The 22,358-nt window shown below is 38.8% G+C and overlaps 2 protein-coding genes across 2 annotated transcripts in view; both read left to right on the top strand.

Annotated features, from left to right (window-relative positions):
* The window catches only part of LOC107600037 (cadherin EGF LAG seven-pass G-type receptor 1-like), a 45,298-nt gene extending 43,341 nt beyond the window's left edge, over positions 1-1,957 (top strand). Inside the window, exons 5-7 of the mRNA XM_016291803.1 lie at positions 1,270-1,442; positions 1,550-1,735; positions 1,820-1,957. Of these exons, the coding sequence (XP_016147289.1) occupies positions 1,270-1,442; positions 1,550-1,735; positions 1,820-1,957 (497 nt within the window). The remainder of the gene's footprint in view (positions 1-1,269; positions 1,443-1,549; positions 1,736-1,819) is intronic.
* Positions 1,958-5,490: 3,533 nt separating this feature from the next.
* Positions 5,491-22,358, top strand: part of LOC107600014 (cadherin EGF LAG seven-pass G-type receptor 1-like) — a 32,856-nt gene continuing 15,988 nt past the window's right edge. Inside the window, exons 1-15 of the mRNA XM_016291783.1 lie at positions 5,491-5,594; positions 5,998-6,181; positions 6,306-6,407; positions 7,158-7,252; positions 7,381-7,590; positions 8,498-8,681; positions 8,815-8,958; positions 11,616-11,796; positions 11,949-12,116; positions 12,513-12,639; positions 13,099-13,299; positions 17,709-17,883; positions 21,296-21,408; positions 21,507-21,586; positions 21,673-21,799. Coding sequence (XP_016147269.1) covers positions 5,514-5,594; positions 5,998-6,181; positions 6,306-6,407; positions 7,158-7,252; positions 7,381-7,590; positions 8,498-8,681; positions 8,815-8,958; positions 11,616-11,796; positions 11,949-12,116; positions 12,513-12,639; positions 13,099-13,299; positions 17,709-17,883; positions 21,296-21,408; positions 21,507-21,586; positions 21,673-21,799 — 2,172 coding nt within the window. The 5' untranslated portion in view covers positions 5,491-5,513. The remainder of the gene's footprint in view (positions 5,595-5,997; positions 6,182-6,305; positions 6,408-7,157; positions 7,253-7,380; positions 7,591-8,497; positions 8,682-8,814; positions 8,959-11,615; positions 11,797-11,948; positions 12,117-12,512; positions 12,640-13,098; positions 13,300-17,708; positions 17,884-21,295; positions 21,409-21,506; positions 21,587-21,672; positions 21,800-22,358) is intronic.

The raw sequence follows: 22,358 nt of genomic DNA, 5'->3' as shown, positions 1-22,358 counted from the left end.
TTGAAAGTGGGTGTGTTTGCATGTGTTTGAACAACCCAAATGATAGTGTACCTAACATCCCCACTAGCTGTTTTTTGTGGTTGGACATTCTGTAAGTCTTGGGGCACCCAAACAACAGGGGATAACATGAATCTTGCTGTTCTCATTCAGGTCCCTCCACAGGCCTGTTAGGGCAGCACTCCTTTATAAATTCTGGATTTTCAAGTAATGTCATCATCTAACAAACAACAGTGTTGACTGAAACAGAATTCTCCAATTTTAAGTTTTGGCAGGGAAGCGTGCCTGCCAGGAATGGGTGTTATTTTTGATGCTGATTAGATGGATGCCTGAAGTAGCCCCAATTTTGCGGTTTGTTTTCGTTACAGGATAGCACTGTTTTAGAGCTAATGGCTTGTTTCCAGAGCGAGCAGAACGTAATTTAGATATTATCACCTCTACGCTTCTGCCATAGCACAGATAGAATGTCCATCTCTAGTAAAACACGTAATTCTGCCTGCAATGGCTGGCAGTTCCTTGGCGACCTTTTAAATTTCAGTCATGTTAGTGTCGTATGGAAATATTTGTGATACATTGGTTCATTATGCATCCTCAAATTTCTGAAATATTAAATTTTTTTTAAGAATCATGGATTAAGCCCAAAGTATGTATGCATGAAATTTAGAATTTATGTATATAGCTCAAACTCCAGAGCATAGTACTTGAAAAAAAATAATAAATAAAGGCCATGGGTTTGATTCCCAGTGAATGTGTGTGAAGTGATAAAAATGAGGCCTTGACTTCAATGTTAATCACAGTAAAGCATATGTCAAAAGCATAAGTGTGACTGTAATATTACTGAGGCTTACTTTTTTAGGACTTAGCAAGTCTCGTTTTTAATTCTTTGCTTCTCTCTCAGGGAAATGTCTTCTATAACAGAGTGATTTCAAGGCTGCAGCAGGAACTGTGGACTGTGCTAGTGTAGAGATTCTTCACACTCTTTGCCAGTGTTCAGGGCTCATAGCTGAAAGGTTCTCGAGTCCTCACTTGACTCTGTGACTCTACTGTAGCATTTCCATACCATCACACTTCTGCTATTTGACTTGCCCACACACAAATCAAACAGTAGACGGAAGTACATTGCTGATAAGTCTTGGTTTGTTTGAGGCTTTTCCACTCCTTTAAGTATGTGGCCAATATGTGGCTCAGAGTCAAAAGGCTCCATTTTCCTGGGAAAAAACCCCCTCTATTTTTTATGCAGTCAGTCATAAACTGTTTCTTACTTTCTTGCAGTCATGCCTTCACCACAGCACTTTGATGGTCATGCCATGGTGTCGTGGAATGATCCTGATATCACCATCGCTGTGCCCTGGTACATCAGCCTAATGTTTCGCACCAGACAGAGCAGTGGAACCGCAACCCTAATGCAAGTCAACGCTGGCGACACATCTCAAGTTACCCTTCTGGTGAGTGTCAGATATAATACAGGTCATTCTCATTTGATGTCAATTAATTCTTATACCATTTCCTAATCAGGCATGCCATTTTAAACCATTTCCTGACTTTTTCTAAGTTAAGGGACAAGTATGTGCGGTTTGAAGTACTTCTGGGAGAGCAGAAAGTGGCCACGCTGGATTTCCCAGAGGTCCGAGTGAATGATGGGGAATGGCACCACCTCCTCGTGGAGCTGAGGAGCAGCAAAGATGGGAAGGACACAAAGTACATGGCACATGTGTTCCTGGACTACAACATGGTCATGGTCAGTTCTGTGGTTACACCGTCTTTACTAAACAGAACTGTCCTTTGATGAAACCTGTTTACTGAAGTCTTCCATGCTTTACAGAAGTCAGCAGAGATTGGAAATGAGCTGCCTGGACTCAAGCTGAGGAGCCTGTTCATTGGTGGACTTCAGGGACAGAGTAACAGCATCCAGCAGGGTTTTAAGGGATGCATGCAGGTGAGGCCTAGAGAAAGCATTTGAATCTTTCACCTTGCATCAGACAGTAGCAGTTGTGAATTATATATGTGACTCTGGAGCACAATGGAGCATGTGACTCTCAATATTTAGATTTTTTTGCACCCTCAGATTCCAGATTTTCAAATAGTTGTATCTTGGCCAAATATTGTCCTATCCTAACCGACCATACATCAATGGAAAACTTGTTTATTCAGCATTCAGATAGTGTATAAATCTCAATTTCGCAAAATTGACCCTTGTGACTGGTTTTGTGGTCCAGGGTCACATATGTGTAATGCACTGATTCTTGGCAAAACAGGTATACAGGACTAAGAAAAAATATAAGCAATTGTTTTGTATATAATATGGAAGTAATTTATGTGTTTACTATTAATATTTAAACTTAATAATTCTTATTAATATATTTTTGTATTTATTAATATTAACATATTTATTATTATAAGCGTTTATCTGTGTTCTAGCACTCAATGTGTCAAGTTTAACTTTGATACATAGACATGTATTATGTTGTTAGACGTATTATAAATACTGACAAGTGCAAAACTGAACCTGGATTAAGCATGAATTCAGAATGCATGATGGACTTTCAGTCCATCCTGTGATGCAAAGCAGAATTTTCAGCAGCCATTACTCCTGTCTTCAGTGTCACATGATCCTTCAGAAATCATTCTGATATGCTGATTTGAAACATTTCTTATCAATGTTGAAAACAGTTGTGCTGCTTAATATTTTTATAGAAACCATGAAACGTTTTTTTTAATAGAAAATAGAATAGAAATACAATCCAATTTATTTGTATAATTGCTTTCCACAATACACATTGTAAAGCAGCTTTACAGAAAGTCATTGTAGCGTATGGACCAATCAAACACACAATTTTTCATTTGATTTAACAAATCAGTTATTCATTAGATTAACAAATCATCACAGTCCCCTCACCCAATAAACTGGATGCCAGGATGTCTGCAACGACATCAGACCCCCCTGGTTACCATGGCAACCCTGACACCAGCTACATTTACGACCTAATGGTTTGTTGTGTGTGTGTGTGTATGTGTATGTTAGACCAGTTTAAGTGTTTATGTAGTTAATAAAGTCTTACTTGTATCACACTTGTTCATTGTTTGCTTATAACTGGAGTCACTTAATCATGCAGATTTATGCTGCAAGCTCTTTGTAGAATTGTACAGTAAGAAAGTTATTTCCCTTAACCAGGAAATTAACGTTCTTAGAATTGACAGACAGTTGACCCTGAGAGGTCAGCTAAATATCTACAGTGGATCTAATTATTTATAATTAATTATAACTAGTTATGATTAATTATTCATATTTCCCCATGAGCTGATTTGCTACATCATTATGTTAATATCTTCATGCTTTATTGCCGCATTTAGCAGATTGGAGCTGAGTGACAATATAGTTTACATTTTGCAACAATACAGTTCAGATATGCTATACAGTATATATCGCCCTACGCAAGTATACTGTATGTGTGGGGAATGGGGATGACGTTGAACATACATATATATTCAACATATCTGGTTTATTGCTGGCCTATCCTGTGGACTGGAGAACTAGTAGCAATACAGCAGGTGAAACTGGTCGACTAGTGTAGTATTTCAGATTAAGCTGGTTTTAGTAAGGAAGACTTGCTAATAATAGTAGGCAGTCCTATCTTCTATGGCACATTTCTACTGTGTCCTGACAACCCTTATCAGGGTTTATATTGCGATAATGACTGGCTGACTTTGCATTATAATTTACGTAATTGCAAGATATGAAGCTGTTGCATTCTGAATGGAATTTAAACACTGCAATGAGATTTTTACATTGTAACATGGAGATTTCTGAAATACTGCTTGTTGATTTCTGAGATGATCTGGAAAAAAAAAAAAGCATAGAACAAAATTGTTTAGTGTGAGATTGTCTGAATTGTCTGAAATTTACATTGCAGTTGTGCAGTGTATCATTGTAAATGATTTGCATTTTGGAAGTCATCTTCATTCCAGTGGTTTGTGTTAGTGTGTGTGTGTGTGTGTGGGTGGGTGGGTGTGTCTGTCATTGTGTTGGCTCTTCTCCACAAAGCAGAGGAAAACAACACAATACACCCTTGTCACAAGTCCGCACAAGCACCGCAGAATCATTACCTTCTCTTTTATTTTCGTTTTCAATCTGCTAAACCCTCTGATCAGCGATGAATATCACGCTGTCTCATCACTTACACATGGGATGTCTTATCCTCTGGTTCCTTACTTATTCTGTTGACATGACTGTCCACTATTAGATTAAGATCCAAACACGCTGCTACCACTTGATGCTGAGTTAATAAGCACCATGTGGCCCTGCTGTCTGCACATTTTAAAGAGAGGGTTTTTTCCCCCCTCAGCCACAGTGTACTGAAATAAGTCCACAATGGAATTGTGTTGACCTCCAACTGGCCTTTTACTGGGCATTTTCAGAACAAAATTGATCAACAAAACATTGAGCAATATTTTGGAGCTATATTAGCACTTTTCAAAGGCCAAAAACATACTTTGTGCAAATGCTTGGCTAAGAAACTGCAAACACGTGGCCACTGAGATGAGATGTCACACTGGATATCAAGTGCGACATCAACATGCAACAGTAAGTAAAAAGTAAATAAAAATTTATTTAAAATTAAATTAAAATGTATTACTATTACCATAAAAGATTTTGGAAATTAAAATTGCATTAAAACATGACACTGACATTGACTGGACGCACAACCTTTGACATCAACAGCATTTTCCCTTATTTATTAGCAGATTAGCCTATTTATTATGCTATTCCAATTATGCATGATGTTATATTATTTGTATTTTACATTTTCCTTGTTGACTATGGCTTTTCTAAATCACCTGCTTTATGTGTAAAGCACAGGATAAACTATGTGTACATACACCTGTAGAAGAGTCCTCGACCACCCAAGAAAATGATGCTTGGGCAGTCAGTCTTTATATGCTTGTACAAACAGGCACAATTATGTTTCTCATCAGTTTCCAGTCTTCAGTCTTGTGTTATTACTTATCTTCTAAAGTCTGCCAACCCTCACATCTAATCTCTTGATCTCTATACCATGATTGATAGGATGGTTTTTACTTGATTTTAATTGATTTGCTTGATGCATTGGTGCTCTGAGAGTGAGATGTTCAGATGATACATTTTAAAATGCACAATCTTTGCAAACAAATATTTAAATAATAATAATAAAAAACAATTGTTTGAAAAATACTTTCACTTTTCAATATAATGTTATAACCAACTATTACTATTACATTCATTTGTATTACATAAATAAATAATCAATAAATTAATTATGAAAGTAGTTGTTTGTTGCAGAAATGCAATATATGTTTTAAAATTTTGAAAAACGTAACAACAAAAATGACTAAATTACAAATAAATATTTCTGCAGGATATGGCCTGCACTATTTGTGTTTTTCAGTTTTAAGTTTTCACCCAATTTGTTATGCTGATAATATAATTTTATTCACACAGAGTGGAAAAACCATGTCCTCGGGGTTGGTGGGGCAGCCCCATGTGCGGCCCTTGCAACTGTGATGTCAGCAAAGGCTTCAACCCTGACTGCAACAAGACTACTGGAGAATGCCGCTGCAAGGTATGAAGATATGATTTTTTTCCCCTCATATTTTACCCAAACTGGTCCGAGCCTTTCAGTCTGGTCCAGATTTGCTGTCCACAAATGTTGATGGATGTTTTAGAGACTATCCTTACATATCTATTGGTAACACTTTAGTATAGGGACCAATTCTCACTATTAACTCATTGCTTATTAGCATGCATATTATTAACATATTAGCTGTTTATTAGTACTTATAAAGCACATATTCTGTATGACCATACTCTACATCCCTAATCCTACCCAATACCTAAACAACTATCTTACTAACTATTAATAAGCAGAAAATAAGGAGTTTATTGAGGCAAAAGTTGTAGTTAATGGTTTGTTAATACCGAGAATTGGACCTTAAAATAAAGTGTGACCTATCTATTTTACACAGGACAACTACTATCAACCAAAAGACAGTGACACCTGTTTCCCCTGTGACTGCTTCCATTTGGGCGCCAATTCACGTACCTGTGACCCAGAGACGGGTCAGTGCCCCTGCAAGGCGGGTGTGATTGGCCGACAGTGCAACCGCTGTGACAACCCCTTCTCTGAAGTGACTAGCACAGGTTGTGAGGGTACGTAATGATTTCCTCCAACTTGCTTTGAGTTTGAATGAAAGATGTGTCCATCTGGCAATGTCCATCTACACTAATGAAGTGCAAAGTGCGTATCCTCATGTGTCCTGTCTTTACTATTCAGTTTTGTATGAGGGCTGCCCAAAAGTCTTTGACGCTGGAATCTGGTGGCCCAGGACCAATTTTGGACGCCCAGTAGCCATGAATTGTCCCAAGGGATCTATTGGTGAGTGATACTGGCCTTGTTATTGTGACGGATTGACAGCGAATATTTAAATGATCATTTACAAGCTGAACAATGAAAACCTGGAAAATAGGAGTCTGTTTTATGACAGATGAATTTAGGTTTGAGTCGATAGCGAAGTTGATTTTTTTTCAAACTAACTTTATTTAAAATAATAAAATAAAATTCTGAATAATGCCAAGGGGTGTAACCATAAATTTTAAGATTCAAAGAAAAAAATAAGTTATATATTTTGATGTGGCTAGCTACAATGATTTATATTTTAGTGTATGACAGTTAAGTGAAATAATGGGCTTAAACTTGTGCAAATGCCCATGTTTTCGGTGGCTTTCTGTAACTTGGCACTGCCGCCCCCCATTGACGTTACTCAGCCTTGTTAACAAAGAACTCTCATTGGCAGAACTCTGCAGTTAGATCTTTTCATTGGTTGGGTAACTGAATGTTAATGAGGCCTCGTCTCTAGAGGGAGCTGCTTGGCAAACACTAAAGTATTGTGGGACATGGCTTGGCAGCACTTGTAAAAAAACACATTTTCCCAAGTGCTTGTTGGAGTGCGGTTTCAGTTTGAGAAACTTCAAAATCTGTACTTTCAGTAAAAGCATTTATTTTATATTTATACATTTCTATAATAATTTCTATATATATTATACGTACACGTTTACATTTACGTACACATTTATTTAATATTTATTAACTATATTATTAATTATATTGTTTTCTAACTGACTTAAGGCACTGCTGTCAGACACTGCAGCGACGAGAAAGGCTGGCTGCCCCCTGAACTCTTCAACTGTACCACCATCACATTCTCCCACCTCAAGAAACTGGTAGATCTAGATGTTTAAATCATGAACAATCACTGAAAAGTTAATATTGTTGTGGTCATCACGGAAACATTTCAAGTAACCTCTCATTCTCCCTTCCTCTTGTTCATATCCCACATCTTTTGGATCAGAATGAGGAGTTGCATCGTAATGAATCCACAATGGATGGGCAGAAATCAAAGGACATGGCTCGGATGTTACAGAATGCCACTGACCAGACCAAGAACTTTTATGGAAACGATGTTAAGACAACCTATCAGCTCATATCCTGGATCCTGCACTATGAGAGCCAACAGCAGGGCTTTAACCTGGCCGCCATGCGTGACGCCAAATTCAACGAGGTTGGTTTTACACTTTCATTTCTACTGTCAATATAATCTGCTTCAGTTTTAATACTTAAAAGTTATTAGTGTTTTTTTTCAGACTAGCATCACTGTTACTATTGCTCATACATACAGAAGGGTTAGATATCTGAGCAAAACACTAACCCAGCTATTAAACTCTACTCTTCCACACCATTCTTGCTTCACAAATTATACCTCAAATTATCCAACTTGTTGGAGAGACATCATTTTTCAAACGCTGTGTCTACACCGGACACATGCGGCATGTCGTGGCGTGATAAAATAAGGTCCCATTAAATTTAAAAGAGCTGTCTAGATTGGCAGTGCCCATTGTAGATGTCACAATATCCAAAATATCACAAAGGGGTTGGGCTTTTTTGACTTGTAACTGGTGCTTGCCAGGCACATTTTCTTCAGTAAATGTAATCTAGTTTGCACTCACATAGCAGCCACCTAGAACACCCTTTAGTTAAAAGTAAAAAAACAAAACACTTATAACACCTTAGCAACACTCTGAGCATTGTTACGTCAACTTTTGCACATACAAGCACTTTTACCATTGTTTATAGCTATACCAATAATGGGATGTTAGGAGCAATTTTCTCTTGGTCTCTTCTGTACTTGAGCTCTGGCAGCCCAAAATTGTGAGCTTTTAGCCTTGAGGTTTAGTGGATTAGTGTAAATAACACAGCATATAGTGACTGATGTCATGAGAATGAAAACGCCCACATTTAAAGCATATCTGGCAGCATGAACATACTTATCATGATACATGGTTTTAGGATAAGGATGCATTTTAAGACCGCATTCATTATGTCTCGTCTTGGCCCAGATTCAGACTTCTAAAGTCTCTCAAATGTCCAGATTTTTACCCTGAAGTACTTAATGTGTTTGAATTATGTAGAACATAGTGAAGGCTGGCAGTGCAATCCTGGATGCCAGTAATAAAGGGCACTGGGATCAGATACAGAGAACAGAGGGAGGTACGGCACATCTGTTGAAAAACTTTGAGGAATATGCCAACACTGTGGCGCAGAACATGAGGAAGACCTACCTGAAACCCTTCATCATCGTAACCGAGAATATGGGTGAGTTACATTGCTAAAATCGTTTAAAAATTAGAGTCAATTAGAAAGTAATGTAGATTGAACCAATTATTGAGTATATTGTTTTGAACACTATGCAGTTCTTTTTAACCTTAATCTTTCTTTGACTTCTCAGTTTTTGCAGTTGATTATCTGGATGCCATTTATCCAGATGAGGCAAAAATCCCTCGTTTTCAAATGACTGACCAGGAGTGTCCCAAAGACCTTAAGTCATCTATTATTTTCCCAGAATTCAGTTTCAAGTCTTCAGAGCATAAAGGTAAAACATATATTATAGTAACAAAAAGACACTGAATTGTGATTTACTTTAAAAAAAAGCTTCTGTAATAAATAAATATATATGAATAACGTTCTCTAGCAAAAGTGTTGCGTTCTCCCGAGAAACTTTGTGTTCACTCCATCACAACAGTTTAGTGAGCAAACGTTTATTGGGAGAATGCAAAAGTTTTGTGAGTAAACTAACACATCTCCAACGTGATCTCATGAGAATCCATATGTATTAAAATGTGGTTCTACAAAATGTACATTTACTTACGTTTGTATAGACACTGAAATGTACAATACTGATGCATTTACAGCATCTTAACGTGCAATACCAATGTATTGACAACCCCTATAACGTAAATTATTTACATATGAACAACTTTGCACACTTGCATATTAATTCTTATGAATATTGCAATCTCGGAATTAACATTTTTATTGTATTCATAACATGAAAGGAACAATTCATTCTGTTCTGTGTGATTTCTGCTGCCAACTCGTTTCGAAGAATACATACTGTTAAACGAGACTACACTTTAAACCCTTAAAATGAATAACATTTCTGCAATCGTTTAACCATTACATTTCATGTAATATTTACTTTGTTTACTATGGGACACAAAACGCATTTTCTCCGACGTGCTGTGACTGACAATATAACCATAAAATACACCAAAAAAACAACATAATTACAAAAAGAAACAATTTTATTAGTGCGCTGTAATCCAAATCTTCAGAATCCATACGACTGCGAGGAACAGTCCCAAACTCAAGCCTTTTTTTTCAGCGATCTTCATCTCCATCCTGAGCAGCGACCGTAAGCAGCAATACCCGCCCAGACGCATTGATACACGTATCTTAATGATATAAAAGATTCGAAAATATTTTACGGTTTTATGGCTGTAAAGTCAAAATGTCCAAAATATACGTTTTGTACTGGTAAATAGGGGTGGGTGATATGAGCTAAAATTCATATCACGATATTTTACACTGTCCAGGCAATATCGATATTATATTGCGATATGAGAAAAAAAAATTACAGGCAAAATAGTTTAACCTTATATAACTAGAAAAAGTGAGGGATTGGACAAAGACCTGAAAAGTATTTTTTTATTGTGCCATTGTTTTTCTCAAAAAGTGCAAACGTGCAACATGAGGTAGGCCTGTATGAATTAAAGTAAATTAAATTAATTATTGCATGTTTGAGTAGTTCAGTGGTTCCCAAACTTTTTCTGCCAGGCCCCCCTTTTGTAGAGAAAAATATTTTCAAGGCCCCCCACCCCCTCTTTTTTTTTTTAAATGCTCACCAAGGCTACATTTGTTTATTAAAAATGCAGTAAACACTGTAATATTGTAAAATGTTGTCAATTTAAATTATCTATTTGATCCTTCAGAAATCATTCTAATATGCTGATTTGCTGTTCAGTAACCATTTCTGTTTATTGTCAATGTTGTAAACATTTGTGCTGCTTAATATTTTTGAGGAAACCATTTTTTCACGATTCTCTTATGAATATTTGAAATTGTTCTTTGTGTGAGAGCGCTGGAGTTCGTCAGAAATAGAACGCGGCATCAGTTTACTGTCATGGATTTGTCATGTCGTGTCGCGCCGCATCCATAGCAGAGAACATCACTGGGTTCTATTTGCTTTTGTTAAATCGCGCCGCTCGCGTCTGGTGTAGACACATTGTTTTGGTATTTGTGAATCTTAAGTATATTCATATTCTGCTTTACGCTTACCTGGCACTGGAAGTCCTTTCACAAACTTGTAACGTTCATGCTTAGAGCAGAACCATGCATCGTTCATTTATATTTCTACATGTCTCCCTGCAATACAACTCTGATTCTTCAATCGCACCATCTAGTGGTCTGTTACTGATACAACCACAACTGCTACAACTGATAACGGAGCGCTCAAGCAGGTACTGCGAGTCATGTTGAGGTCATTAAAATATGTCAGATTAATATTTAGAGTTCAATTATTTACTTATCAGACAAGTGGCCGCATGATAAGTTGGAAAATTACGCAGTGTAGTCTTTATCACCCTGTAGAGGTTTCTTTTGCAAAATAATCTGCTGATTGTACACGATCCCTCAGTTTGGGAACCACTGGAGTAGACGATTTGTGCTCTATTAATTTGGTCTGTTACGATGCTATATGTGTTTGATTACTAATGCCTGTGTAGTACAGCGTTACACACAGAGGACAAAAACGTTCAGCCTCGACTCTTTATCGTCATTTGTGTTCAAATTTGCAAAGCGTACCAAATTGAACAAAACAATATAAATGCTAAATTTTAATTCATGAATATATAACGGTATCTACGGTATAGCAAAATCCATATCATTGAACAGCATAATACCGGTAGTCACTTTCATACCAGTATAGCGCCCACCTTTACTGGTAAACATTACGAACTAATACCAGCGTATGAACAATGAGACCAGGCTGACATCTCACACAGCGATTAACTAGGAAAAAAATGCTAATTCACGACAAAACTTTTGCCATAATAAGCATAGCAAACTACAAACCTGTTACTTTTTTCAGTAGTTTTGTAATAATATTCAGTCACATTCAGCATGTTAATAAATACTGCATTTTCCACATGAACTATCTTGTAATTCTCTTTCACGTGAATTCTCTGGTAGTTTCTCCTACAGATTATTCAGAATTTCACAGCAGCTCTAATGAAGAGCACGATCCGGCTACAAACAAGAGGAAAAGGCATACAGAGAGTCTGCCACCATTTCCTGTGGCTGCAGTAATCATCTATAAATCTCTGGGCCAGCTCCTACCAGAGCACTACGACCCCGACCGCCGCAGTCTCAGGTACAGAACGTCACTTTTTAGTACTTTTGTCCAGCTATAAAGCACTTGTCCAAATATTTAGTCTTGGTGGCATTCCACAGTCAAACACAGAACACTGTTGCCATGCTAAGAAGATCCATTTAGCATGTTATTGCTGCCTGTATTTTCCACAGGCTGCCAAACCGTCCGGTCATTAACACTCCTATCGTGAGCACGACTGTGTACAGTGAAGGCGAGCCATTGCACATTCCTCTGGAGCGACCAATCACACTGGACTACAACCTTCTGGAGACGGAGGAGAGAACAAAACCTGTGTGTGTGTTCTGGAACCACTCTATCACGTGAGTCACAACCCCTTCATACACATTCACAGGCATCTCCTAAATCAGTCCACATGTTTGTTTCAGTAAGTAGTATTTCGAATGTACAGGTGCATCTCAATAAATTAGAATGTCATGGAAAAGTTCATTTATTTCAGTAAATCAACTCAAATTGTGAAACTCGTGTATTAAATAAATTCAATGCACACAGACTGAAGTAGTTTAAGTCTTTGGTTCTTTTAATTGTGATGATTTTGGCTCACATTTAACAAAAACCCACCAATTCACTATCTCAACAAATTAGAATACTTCATAACACCAATTTACTGAAATAAATGAACTTTTTCATGACATTCTAATTTATTGAGATCCACCTGTAGATGATTAATGCCGGTCTGATATGTTTGTGTATGTCAGTGTTGGTGGCACAGGCGCCTGGTCATCTAAAGGATGTGACCTCATCTCCAGAAACCACACCCACATCAGCTGCCAGTGCAATCACATGACCAGCTTTGCCGTGCTTATGGACATTTCTAAGAGAGAGGTACTGTGGCTAAAATAACACCACCTGTCATCATTTACTCACCCTTACTTTTGTTCATCTTCGGAAAACACAATTAAAGATCATTTTAAAATGTTCTCATTATTTTTGTTCATACATTGAAAGGCTATGCAATTAACAAACCTTACTGAATGTCGTGCGTCAAGCAAAAAGGACGTTCGAGCTTCCGTTGACCATATTTGATGTGCTCTATGTATGTGCGTAGATCAATGCTTAAATGTGATAAAAGCCCAAATTAAATCGTTACATTATATAAAGTGATCATCTCTAATCTAAGACTTTGTTTAAACTGCTTGATTCATATGGATTACTTTTATGATCTCTTTAGGAACTTTTTTAAATGATGGTAATTTAGATTTTTGGGTGAACTATACCTTTAAATCATTTATGTATGTATGTACATATGTATTTGATTTTTCTGACATTCTTTTACTCTGTCAGCACGGTGATGTTCTTCCCCTGAAGATTGTCACCTACACCACAGTCTCCGCCTCTCTACTGGCGCTCCTCCTCACCTTCATCCTGCTGGCCATCCTGCACAAACTACGCTCTAACCTTCACAGCATCCACAAGAACCTGGTGGCTGCCTTGTTCTTCTCTGAGCTGGTCTTCCTTATCGGAATCAACCAGACTGACAATCCGGTGAGGGGCTCATGTTACTGTGAAACCAGCATGGGTTTAAAAGTGGAAATAGCAAAATAATGTAAAATGAAAGTTAGAAGGAACTCAAAAGACCTCCCATGAAGTTACAAGACTGGAATTATGGGTTTGATCTTTCATCAATTTAAATCACAAGTGAGCGTTTCAATCTCAAATGTGGTTTTGTGTCTTCTCATCGAGAGAGTCTCATGTTGTAGTTTCCCTTTCAGTGATATCCAGAATTTGAGAATTCCCATTCTCAAATTCCACTAATTACTTTCTTAAGTCTGTAATTAACAACTGCATATACTTGTGGACTGAGGTTACTTGGACAAATGACTGCGATTACTATTAGGTGGCTTTTATTTTGGGTATTTGTCATCCATTACTGAGTAGGGAAAAGCTTTAATAGTTTAAATGCATTTATATGTAGTTTGACACTTCTTCCTGTCTCCATTGTGCCATTGGCTGGGTGGCACTCTGGATTACATCAGATCACAGCTTTCTGTACTTAAGATTTTTATACAGATGCTGCAAATGCTTTATTAGCATGTGAAACAACACTGGACATAATGTATTTTGTTTTTATGAATGTTTGCTCCTTTAATGTTGAAATTACACATGTCCCAGCTGGTTTTCTCATGGAGGCATGCTGTGACTGGTGTCTGCTAGTACTAGGGGTTGGTTTAGATTTATACTGTCACACTTTCACATTATTTTAATAAATGTGAAGTCTGACTACATGTTGGACACACTGATTAAATCTAGCTCACTAAAGATGGCGTCTATATCTTTTCTGATCTTTCAATACTAAGTGGGCGAATTTCACACAACATTGTCAAGAACATGTCCAAGAATAAAAATGTAAAGCATCTGATATTTAGACTAAGAGGAAAAAAAGGTAGATGCTATTTACAGTAAGTGTAATGGAAACGATTTTCTTTCTTCTGCTGAACACAAAAGATGTTGTTTTGAAAAATGTTGGTAACCAAACAGTTTGAAATCCATAGTATTTTTTCTTCATACTGTGAAAGCAGATGACTACCAGCAACTGTTTGGTTTCCAACATTCTTAAAAAACATCCTTTGTGTTCAACAGAAGAAAGAAACTCATACAAGTCTGGAAAAACTTGAGGGTGAGTAAATAATGACAGAGTTTTAATTTTTGAGTGAACTATCCCTTTAAATGGTTTAATTTTAAATGTATACATCATGGGAGTGTTTGTTATGCTGCCTTTCAATTCAATTCATTCATTCAAAATATTTTAATGTTCATTATTTACTTCTATTTTTTTTGCTATTATACTTTTTCAAAATATACTGTATTACAGTAATAATAAAATTAATTTAAATAAAAAAAGCAAAACATCTCGGTTACGTATGTAACCCTCATTCCCTGAAGGAGGGAACGGAGACGTCACGTCAGTAATGACCGATGAATTGGGATCTCGCTTAGAGAGATCAATCCACTTCGAGTGTAAACTAAATGAGCCAATGCACATTGGCATGCGATAATTGCAATCAAGTGGACGATATCGCTGGAAATTAAGTGTCCGCAACTAAGTAAACCAGAGGAGACAGCGGCAAGGAACCAAAACTCCATTGGTGACAGAATGGAGAAAAAACCTTGGGAGAAACCAGGCTCAGTCGGGAGGCCAGCTGTCCTTTGGCCAGACGAAATCAGCAGTTCAATTCCAGGCTGCAGCAAAGTCACATTGTGCAGACGACTCAACTGGTTCCTGTGGTCTTGTCCTGGTGGCCATCTAGGAGACAAGGTCCTCACTGGGGATCTGTCTCTGGGGCTCATCTAGTTGTCCTGATCTCCACTGACATTCAGGGCTGTAGAGGTCCTCTCTAGGTGCTGATTCACCATCTGGGCTGGATACGTACTAGATCCGGGTGACTGCAGTGACCATCTGATCTGGAAACAGACTGGATCTGGTGGCTACGGTGACCTCGGAATAAGAAAGAAACAGGCTAATATTAGCGTAGATGCCATTCTTCTAACGATGTAGCAAGTACATCGAGTGTTATGGGAAGTGTTCCCAGTTCTGGTTGTCCTAATTAATGCAGCCTAAAAATCCTTTAACGGATTTGAATATTAGAAATGTGTTAGTGTGTTATGTGTAAGCCAGGCTAAAGAGATGGGTCTTTAATCTAGAGTGTGTCTGCCTCCCGAACAATGTTAGGTAGGTTATTCCAGAGTTTGGGCGCTAAATAGGTGAAGGATCTGCCGCCCACAGTTGATTTTGATATTCTAGATATTATCAAATTGCCAGAGTTTTGAGAACGCAGTGAACGTGGAGGACTATAATGAAATAAGAGCTTGTTCAAATAATGAGGTGCTAAACCATTCAGGGCTTTATAAGTAATAAGCAAGATTTTAAAATATATACAATGTTTAATAGGGAGCCAGTGCAGTGTTGACAGAACCGGGCTAATATGGTCATACTTCCTGGTTCTAGTAAGAACTCTAGCTGCTGCATTTTGGACCAATTTGAACTCTTGCTCTTCCGCTTGCCACCAGGTTTGGAGGGGGCCTGGACGGGTGGGGTAGCTGCCCTGCGACTGGCTCCACGGTGCTGCTTTGCTGGAGGCTGCTGCGTTTGCTGCGCGGGAGCCGGGGGCGGCAGCAGGGGATCGCCCTCGGCAACTGATGCACTGTCGCCGGCGGCCGGGTGGAGGCAGCAGGATGTGTTTGATGGCCTCGGTCTGCTTCTGTGTGGCGGAGAACTGCTGGGCGAAGTTCTCCACTGTGTCGCCGTCTGGGATACGGGGGCATTTAAGAACCGAGTCTTGAGTCTTCGAAGTGCTAGTGGAAGGAGGAGCCCTCGGAGGTTGGTTCCTCAGAGGGGAATTCCTCACCGTCACCATAAGACCAGTCCGGCTATTGCCAGAAGTAGCGCCACTCCTCTGGCTTTTGCCAGGGGGAACACTAGATCTAGGCAGAGCCATGGGAACCCTGCCCATTTGCAGGAAACGGAGCCTGGTCCGCAACTCAGCGACGGTCATTTTCCCGCAATGAGAGCATGATTCGTCCACAAACGCCGCCTCAGTGTGCTTAACGCCCAGACACGTGTGGCAGCGATCGTGACCATCACCCGGCACCAGGTAACGACCTCATCCAGAAACGCACGGGTGGAAAGGCATCTTTAAACAGCCCGTGAAGGCTTTTTTAGAGATTGCTCTTTTAATGTGCTTAAGTGCACAGGGGAAATGGCCGCCTGCAACACAAACAGGGGATAGTGCAGCCTGATGTGTGCAACCCACTCGACATGGGAAGAACCACCGCTGCTGAAGCGCCATACCACCAACACCAGAGCTTCCCAAGAGTGTGCTGAACTGGTTGTAGTCTTCACTCTGTAGCAGAGAAGTCAGGAGCAGAACGATATAACCGCTCAGCTCCGAAGCGAAAAGCTGAGTATGCGTTGCACCTGCTGCCTAGTTATATTCGCGCTGCGATCAGCGGCAGCTGGATGCAATCATCGCATGCCAATGTGCATTGGCTCATTTAGTTTACACTCGAAGTGGATTGATCTCTCTAAGCGAGATCCCAATTTGTCGGTCATTACTGACATGACGTCTCCGTTCCCTCCTTCAGGGAACGAGGGTTACATACGTAACCGAGACGTTTTGATTTTTTTTGTTTTTAATTTTTTTATTATTTCTGTAATACAGTATATTTTGAAAAAGTATAATAGCAAAAAAACATAGACGTAAATAATGAACATTTAAAAATTTTGAATTAATATTAATAATCATCAATTAATAATGAATTAATGAATGAATTGAATTGAAAGGCAGCATAACAAACACTCCCATGATGTATACATTTAAAATTAAACCATTTAAAGGGATAGTTCACCCAAAAATGAAAACTCTGTCATTATTTACTCACCCTCAAGTTTTTCCAGACTTGTATGAGTTTCTTTCTTCTGTTGAACACAAAAGATCCCAATTCATCGGTCATTACCGACGTGGTGTAGAGAGTGACCGAATGAAGGGGAACTAAAACTAATCTAAATCTAAAAATGTATTACAATGAGAATATGCTCTGTAAATGTTCTTAATTGGCATGAAAGTAGTCACAAGTGGAAATCGTCTCAGGTTACTTATGTAACCATGGTTCCCTGAGTAGGGAACGAGACACTGCGTCCTCTAGGGGTCGCTATGGGGAATGCCTCGTCGTGACCCGTGTCTGAAGCATACATTGAAAAAACACCAACTCGTTGGCCGGCGACAGCCATGACGTCACTACCGGTGTGACTACAGTATAAATCGGCGCCGGGAGCTACACATAATTCACTTCTTCGTCTGAAGCTTGCGTCCGCAGCATTATAACCCAGACATGTTTTAATGAGATTTGGTAGAATGTTTGTGTTGAATGCTAACCATATTTCTATCTCTTTCTAGTTTGTGTGCACAGTGATAGCCATCCTTCTTCACTACTTCTACATGTGCACGTTCGCCTGGACATTTGTGGAGGGTTTGCACATTTACCGTATGCTCACTGAAGTCAGAAACATCAACCATGGCCACATGCGCTTCTACTACGCCATTGGCTGGGGGATACCTGCTATTATTACAGGTCAGACACACACACAAACCCTCTCCAGTTTATTCACTAATTACTATTTCATGTACTTACATTTCACCCAACCCAGCGTCTTTGCAGGTTCGTATTTGTATGCTCATGTACTTAGCGTAACTCCACTGAGTCAACACAGATACACAACTTCATCTGATGAATTTCCCTAATAGACTATTAGAAATGTTTGTAAACCAGCACACACATGCATTTATGTCGTCGTGCTTGGACTTGCCCCTTCTTTTGGATGGTGTGTGTGATCCCTGTGGGAACAAGACAGGACGCCAGTGTCTTCATATTACTAGCTCTCGCTCTCTTGCTCACTCTTCTTACTTTCTTTCTCTGTTTTCTCTCCGATGGCTCTGCTCTCCATAATGGGTGTCACTTTCTCCACTGGCACATGCTCAAAGCGGTGAAAAAGCCCCTATCTTACAGATAATAGAGGCTGACCCGACTCCTCTTTGCTCCTCCCAGCTTAATGAATGGCTGTCTGCTTTCTTTACTCCATTCTATAATTCATTGCTCATACTATGGGTTTGGGGTTTTAACAAACTTCAGTGTGTAATTCATCCTGCTCTGTTCTGCTTAAAGAGGAGATATACTGTATGCTTATGCTTTTCTGAGTGATCACACTAATCACATCTATCAATCACACAGTAATGGTAATTACCACTTAAAACACCTTAGCAACCACCTAGAATATCATAACAAATCCCTAGCAACCACTCAGATCAAAACAGCAACAGTGTCAAAAAAAATTCGGAACCTATGTAACCACCTAGCAAGGCCCTAGCAACCACCCAGAACATCCTAGAATCCACATAGAAATATCTTAAAATAGCTCTGAACAACCACATAGCAACACAATAACAAACACTCACAACACCTTAGTAACTACATGGCAAAGCTGTAGCAACCAATCAGCAACATGCTATAAAACCTTAGCAACACCCTAGCAACCATACTGAACACTGTCACTTAGAAGGATTTTTAAAAAACACTCCTACCAACTTAGCAACCACATTGCAACAACCTAAAACACTAAAAACACCCTAGTAACTGCATAACAAAGCCACATCAACCACCCAGAAAACCTTAGCAACCACGTAGAATATCCTAGCAAAGCCCTAGCAACCCAAGTCATCCACACAGAAATGTTTTAAAAACTGTTCTTATGTAGCAACCACATAACAAGGTAAAAACACTCCTGCTGCATCCCAATTCGCATACTATCCATCCTAAATATTATTCGAAATTAGAATTAGCATGTCCCAAATCGTAGTATGTTGAAATTAATATTCCAATGGTACCTGGATGATTTACTATTTCCAGTAGAAATTTGAAGTGCCGATCCATGAACACTTTAACGGCATATATTGCCCATAACCCATTGTGCGTTGGACGAGGATTCGATTAGAACTACAAACATGGGGGGAACATGTTAAAAAACTACAAACATGGCAGATATGTGAGACCTACAGACAGGTAGAGAAAGGGGTTTGAGTAATAAATCAATATCTAACCTGAGCAAAGTGGAGCCGCGTCCCGCCCATAGGTCCCGCCCACATTCCCTCAGAGTCGATCACAAACACACGTCCCTTACCGTTTTTTAATTAGCCTGACTGCTCCAATTTTTGTCTGCTGATTGCTGTACAAGAGGCTTGTTAAAATAACAATATCTTCCTGAATATCCCAAAAAAGTCAGTTGGCACCTCAGTTCTCTCAGAGAAGCTGTCAATGTCAGCTGTCAATCATGACGTTACACTCCTGTTTTTATACCATTACATAACTAACTAAAACCAAACTTATTTTAAAAAAGAACACTTGAACTTACATCAGTGCGATTTAAAAACTACATAAAATGACAACCATCTTTGGAAAAAAATTATTTGAAGTGCAATTTAATTATTTAGTTTGTCTCACATCCCATTAGACTGCATGGAGAGGACGGGGTTTATGACCTATACTGGGTCCAGCCACCTGGGGGCGATCGAAACATTTTGGCTTAATTTTTCAGCAGACAGTGTTGCCAGATTGGGCGGGTTCCCGCCCAATTGGGCGGTTTTGAATTTGATTGTGCAGGTAAAAATTGGCTTGGGCGGGTGAACAAAATTTGGGCTGGTTTGGGGTCAGTTTGGCGGTTTTCAATATAAATTGTATAGGCTAATTCTTTAACAAAACAAGCCCAAGTATGTATACTGCATCCAATCAGTCATCATAACGTTACACACACACACACACACACACACACACACACTGCAGAGGCGCTGGTGCTGATGTAAACGTCGACAGCCGCACTTATCACGAGGGCTCAGCAGACAGACGTTATGATTCATGAGTGACAAGTTTTTAGCGAGATAATTTATAACGTATCTGATTTTGAATGTAGTATGACTGTATATTCAAGTAATCACAATGCCTAAATATAAGTTAAAGAGTGGGAGAGTGACTCAACTCTAAATTAATTAATTATTGAGTGAGACTACACGAAGGCTCTATCACTGCAACTCCGAAATCAGAGCACATTTGAATTAATTAATCAAAACCGAAACTAAATATGTCGATTTATACGATCATGTCTTTTATCTTTTAAATGTCCAGATTGATAAATCCTTGAAAACTGCTAGACTTGATTAGTTTTGACTGTGCAAAGTTCTGTTTTATGATCTGCAATATGAACTTAACAAGAGGCTTCCTCTAGTTCTGTGTAAAATTATAGAGCGACACGAAGGTAAGTGCATTATTGTTGTTGTTATTTTTTTTAATTGTCGGATTATAATTAAGGACACAGTTTTGAGTTGACTGTCATGGTGTGCGCATGAACGAGTGTGAAATACCTGCTAATTACTTGCTTTTTCCTATCACTTATGTTGGGCACTTTTTGCATTTAAACTGGATTATTCTGACTGCTGACAGATGTTCTCTTTAATGTAGGCTATTCGCCCCGATTTGATCCGTTTACCTGCAAAATTTATCTTATTTATAATTTATATTAGCCTATTTTGTCGTCAATATTTTGTTTTAAGGAGTTAAAATGGCCCTTATCAACCTTGATTTACATATTCTATAACATTATTTTGACAGTTAAAGTTTTGGGCGGGTTTTTGTGAGCTTTTGGGCTGGAAATCGTCCATCCAATCTGGCAACACTGACAGCAGACTTGGTCAGAACACCTTAGCAACCAGCTACAGTAGCAACGCAGTAGCAGTGTTAAAAACAACTCCAAACAACCTCAACAGCATAGCAACAAGTTATAAACACTCTGATCACATTGGCAACCGCTAAGCAACTCCCCAATAATTACTCAGAACAACCGAACAAGTACTGTATATAACAATGCCCTTGCAACCACCTACAACAGCATGTTTTCTGAAGATGATGTAAAAGTCATGTTGATGTTTGTGTCCATCAGGTTTGGCTGTGGGTTTGGATCCTCAGGGATATGGGAACCCTGACTTCTGCTGGCTGTCCGTCCATGACACCCTCATCTGGAGTTTTGCGGGACCCATCGCTGTAGTGGTGCTGGTAAATCCATCTACTTATCATTTGTTCTTCATTCTAACTGTTCTCATTCCATTCTCCATACTCAGCTGATCAAATGCCAAAAACAATCTCTTTAACAGGTCAACATTATTATCTTTGTGCTGGCGGCGAAGGCGTCGTGTGGCCGTAGGCAACGTTCCTATGAGAAGTCTGGAGTCATGTAAGACATTCTGTCCCTTGGGAGCATTTTCTGAGGATTGATTCATGAAATCTGGTACTCATTGTGGTTTTTTGCATGTGTTCCAGTCCTGCTCTGCGGATGGCCTTTCTGCTACTGTTGCTCATTAGTGCCACCTGGCTGCTGGGTTTAATGGCTGTTAACAATGATGTCATGACCTTCCACTACCTGTTTGCCATCTTCAGCTGTCTGCAGGTAACAGTTTTACTATTCTTGACCTCAATTTTTCCAAAAACAGACAAATAAGGCAAGCATCACTATAACTATTGCTCAAGAGTAAGGCTTGATACATGCAAAAGCACAAAACAACCTGTGTGTGTGTGTTCTTGTGTACGGAAATCTTGCAGACTGCAGTGCAGATGCAGGATGCTTAATACATCAACAGGTGTTCTGTAATTGAAACTAAGTTCTGTAATTGAAATTAAGCTGAAATAAAATAAAATATAAATATTAGATGAAAAACTTAAACTTAGAAAACTTGGAAATGAAAAATATTGCCTCAGCAACTTCACTAAAGTGCGTCAAATGCCATTATTTTTTTATTGAACAAATCACATTTTGAATAGATTTTTTGACGGTTAGGAGGAACTGATTGGTGGAAGATAATTACACTGGTTTAAAAGAGAGATTTCATAATATATTAAAATAGAAAACAGTTATTTGAAATGGTATTAAAGGTCACATATTTCACACCTTTCTGTAGTTTTAGTTTAGGTATTGATGTCCTTAAGAATATATATTTGCGGTATAAGTA

Source organism: Sinocyclocheilus grahami, unplaced genomic scaffold (assembly GCF_001515645.1).
Source record: "Sinocyclocheilus grahami isolate Dianchi unplaced genomic scaffold, SAMN03320097.WGS_v1.1 scaffold276.1, whole genome shotgun sequence".
Taxonomy (NCBI): domain Eukaryota; kingdom Metazoa; phylum Chordata; class Actinopteri; order Cypriniformes; family Cyprinidae; genus Sinocyclocheilus; species Sinocyclocheilus grahami.
The sequence above is the reverse complement of the archived record's forward strand: the minus strand, read 5'-3'. Positions and strand labels throughout refer to the sequence as shown.